This window comes from Nicotiana tabacum, chromosome 11, assembly GCF_000715075.1.
Source record: "Nicotiana tabacum cultivar K326 chromosome 11, ASM71507v2, whole genome shotgun sequence".
Classification (NCBI taxonomy): Eukaryota; Viridiplantae; Streptophyta; class Magnoliopsida; order Solanales; family Solanaceae; genus Nicotiana; species Nicotiana tabacum.
Genome location: NC_134090.1, coordinates 2,648,807 through 2,652,598, shown reverse-complemented (window position 1 = coordinate 2,652,598; position 3,792 = coordinate 2,648,807). Strand labels below are relative to the sequence as shown.

At 36.1% G+C, this 3,792-nt stretch overlaps 1 protein-coding gene across 1 annotated transcript; it reads left to right on the top strand.

The window, feature by feature from the left end:
* Positions 1-383: 383 nt before the first annotated feature.
* On the top strand, positions 384-3,504 carry LOC107773998 (uncharacterized). The gene is made up of 4 exons (XM_075224642.1): positions 384-939; positions 2,147-2,596; positions 2,710-3,013; positions 3,119-3,504. The coding sequence occupies exons 1-4, from the start codon at positions 526-528 to the stop codon at positions 3,253-3,255; spliced, it is 1,305 nt and encodes a 434-aa protein (XP_075080743.1). The 5' UTR covers positions 384-525; the 3' UTR covers positions 3,256-3,504.
* Positions 3,505-3,792: the final 288 nt, after the last annotated feature.

Below are 3,792 nucleotides of genomic sequence, written 5' to 3'. Positions count from 1 at the left end.
GTCCCCTTTCACTTTCTCACCGTCTCCATTTAAATCATAATTTTAGAGGCGGATTATAATTTATAAATAAAAATTTATTGAATTTATAAAAATAATAAATTGTTTATAACTTTAAAAATATAACGAGTTTAATGTCAAAAATCTTAAATATTAAACCTATAAAATTTAGATCTTGAATTTGGCTCTACGCAATCTTATATACCAACGTTTTTACAATAATAGATATCTTCTTATCATAATCTAAACATTACTAATCTTGTTTTGCTTTTTCTTCTTTTCTTAAAAAATTGATCTTTGTCAACATCAAACAGTATCAGCTACCATTTTTATTTTGCCATCTGTGTCAACCTTTTATATATATATAGATTCTGGTTCAAGTCACATCTGAAAGGCTTGATCTTGGTACAAAATTCCCACTTGGGAAATTAAAACATATTAATCAAGTCAGCTTAATTGTCTCTACAAATTGAAATCTTGAAATTTTCTATGTTCATTTGATTGAATTTTATAGCTCAAGAAGAGAAAATGGAAGAAGGTGAAACAGGATTATTACAAACTACTAGCAAAGAAGCACTTTCTTCAGGATATTCAATACATGAAAATTCAGCAGAAATCAAGAAAATTAAATCAGCTCTTACTTGGGTTTTTCTTGATCAATCAAATATATGGAGAGCTGGTCTTTCTTGGTCATTATTTTTTATTTTAACAATTGGGGTTCCATTAGTTTCTCATTTTGTATTTGCTTGTGAAAGCTGTGATTCTATGCATCAAAGGCCATTTGATGCTGTCGTTCAAGTTTCTCTTTCACTTTTTGCAACTTTGTCTTTTGTTAGTCTCTCTGCTTTTTCTAGGAAATATGGGATTAGAAGATTTCTGTTTCTTGATAAATTGTATGAAGATAGTGAAAAGGTTCAACAAGAATATACTCAGCAGCTACATGTAAGTTAGTTTCCCTCTTTCTTGTTATTCTTCTTTTTGCAGATTGTGTTATGTTTGTTAAGTTAGATTTAGAAAATAATTGAACTTTACTGAATTTGGGATTGATTCAAAATGTCTTTATTGTTCCTCTTTGCTGATGATTTCAAGTTTTCACAAGTAGATCAGTTGTATGCTCAGTCCTTTGGTGCTTGTTGAAGATATAAAAAGGGTAGCCCGGTGCACTAATTCCCGATATGCGCGGGTCCGGGGTCCGGGGAACGGCCGGACCACAAATGTCTATTGTATGCTGCCTTACCTTGCATTTATGCAAAATGCTGTTTCCACAGCTCGAACTCATGACCTCCTGGTCACGTAGCAACAACTTTACCAATTACGCCAAGGCTCCCCTTCTTCTTGTTGAAGATATAATTAAGTAAATAAACATGTGTAGTCTCTAATAGCGTAAGCTTTTAAATGATGTGTTTATATAATTCAATGTGATATCAGGCACATGTCTTGAGTTCAAATCTCACTCCAGTCTTAGTTAAAAAGAACTTACACGTGCTTGGCCTTTCGAAAGAATCAATGAACACAGGAGGGGACGTGTTGAAGATATGATTTAGTAAACAGAAGTGTTTTCTTTCTAATAGCTTAAGCTTTTAGATGATATGGTCAATACCGTTTAGTTCTCTCATAAGCAGAAATAACTGATGAAAGAACTGATCAGTGCATATTATTTTATAAATGTTTCTTATGTTCCTGTTTTGCATTCGTAATAGAAGTTTGATCCTGTCTGATAATCATTGGAGAATCATTAATTTCAAGTGGATTAAGATATGTCAGTACTTTTAGCGTTGTGCATATACTGCTGATGCCACTAACAACGGAAAACACTTCAAACATGCACGTATGTTGGCGTTTTCTGTGTCGAAGAACCAAACATTTATTTAGACCCTTTTAACCCTAATCATGAATTTTCCACTGATACTAAGCTGGCCTTGATACACATCTGGTTCATTGATTGAAGTGCTTGCCCTTACTTTTACAGGGGGAAAGTAGTGATAGTTTATTTTATCGTTGTAGAATGGGCAAATATGGTGGTTTCTCTGATTTTAGGTTGTACCTATGCAGAACAAGACCAAAGAAATTAGTTTGAGTAAACTCAGCTGCTTTCCGTAGACATTTGCTTATACTCAGCTGTATAACAGTTTCTCCTTTTGTCGTGCAGAGGTCGATGAAGATCCTGTCAGCTTTTGTTCTCCCTTCTTTTATTGCTGAGAGTATATACAAAATCTGGTGGTTTTCTTCAGGGGGAACCCAAATTCCTTACCTGTACAATGCCGCTTTGAGCAATACTCTCGTATGCATATTGCTAATGTGTTCCTGGCTCTACCGGATATCAATTTCCTTCCTTGTATGTGTCCTATTCCGGTTAATATGCTGCCTTCAGATCCTTAGATTGGAAGAATTTGCTCAAGTTTTCGAGAGAGAATCTGATGTCGCGACGATCATGATAGAGCATCTGCGAATAAGAAGAAATCTTCGTGTCATTAGCCACCGGTTCAGAGTCTTCATTTTGTCAACTCTCATACTAGTTACCATAAGTCAGTTTCTTGCGTTGCTTCTTACAACTGAGCCTAGCTCCACTGTAAACATATTTACAGCTGGTGAGCTTGCGGTATGTATATAATCTTTCATTCACATGCACCGTCTTTTTGTACTTAGAATTTATTTATTTTCTTGATTATGTAGCAGCATTGCTTTTGACGTTGTATAATTGTTGTGGTGCAGTTGAGCTCAATTACTTTGGTAACTGGACTTTTCATGTGCTTGCGTAGTGCAGCAAAGATCACACACAAAGCACAAGCTGTGACATCACTTGCAGCCAAATGGCATGCTTGTGCAACGATCAGCTCCTTTGATGACATGGATAATGAGACTCCCACGGCTCAGAGTGCGACGCCTCAGGTTGTATACCCTATCAATTCCAGTTGGGACACTGACGAGGAAGGAGACGGAGATGATGTTTTGGACAACACAAATATGGTGCCAGTTCATGCCCATACGATATCTTACCAGAAGAGACAAGCACTAGGTAACTCTAGCACTTCTTTTTGGGGTTTATTTTCTTAAATGCTTTTACATCTTTGGTAATACAGTGGCGGTTTATTGATCTCGGTGGTGGCAAAATTTATTGCAGTGTCATACTTTGAGCACAACAGAGCTGGAATCACAGTATATGGATTCATGTTAGATAGGACATGGCTTCATACAATTTTTGCAATTCAGCTGTCTCTTACACTCTGGATACTGAATAAGACAATTGGTATTTCGTAAAATCCCAGGCAATGACAAGGTCTGTGCCTTTGTGTTGTGTATATATAAATATCTGTTGAGTTTTGCACCTAGAGAAACTACTATATATATTTATATAGATGCTCAAGTTTTGCAGCGTTTGTTCCTATTCACTGTTGACAGTGTGTCATAACGATGCGTTTCCTGGTACTTTTTCCATCCTTTCCTGGATTGTCAAGTGTACTATTTGTTCATATCAATTTCATAAATGAAGTGAAAGTTTTGTGCTCGGATTTCTCCGTTTTGGCATTTTAGTCAATTTTTCTACCATTGTGTGCTGCTGTGAATGCTTCAAGACATCGCATGCTGCTGCTGTGAATGCTTCGTTAAGCTAATGTTCTTCCTATCCTCAGTTTTCATGTATATACGTGCGGTTTACGCACTTACTGAGCTCGTTCGCTTGTTGCTACTTCTCCTTTAAGTTCAATTGCTGTTCTCCTTGTAGTTTGTCTCTTGATCCTTATATCTGTTTCATTTGACTATGTTTGTTGTTTCTGTAATCACTAAACTATGCAATCT

What these genes read in the sequence shown, in the direction of transcription:
- LOC107773998 (XM_075224642.1), top strand. Translation starts at nt 526, where the DNA reads ATGGAAGAAGGTGAAACAGGATTATTACAAACTACTAGCAAAGAAGCA. An exon ending in TTACAGCTGGTGAGCTTGCG is followed by an intron (nt 2,597 to 2,709) that starts GTATGTATATAA and finishes GTTGTGGTGCAG; the next exon opens with TTGAGCTCAATTACTTTGGT. An exon ending in CCAGAAGAGACAAGCACTAG is followed by an intron (nt 3,014 to 3,118) that starts GTAACTCTAGCA and finishes AATTTATTGCAG; the next exon opens with TGTCATACTTTGAGCACAAC.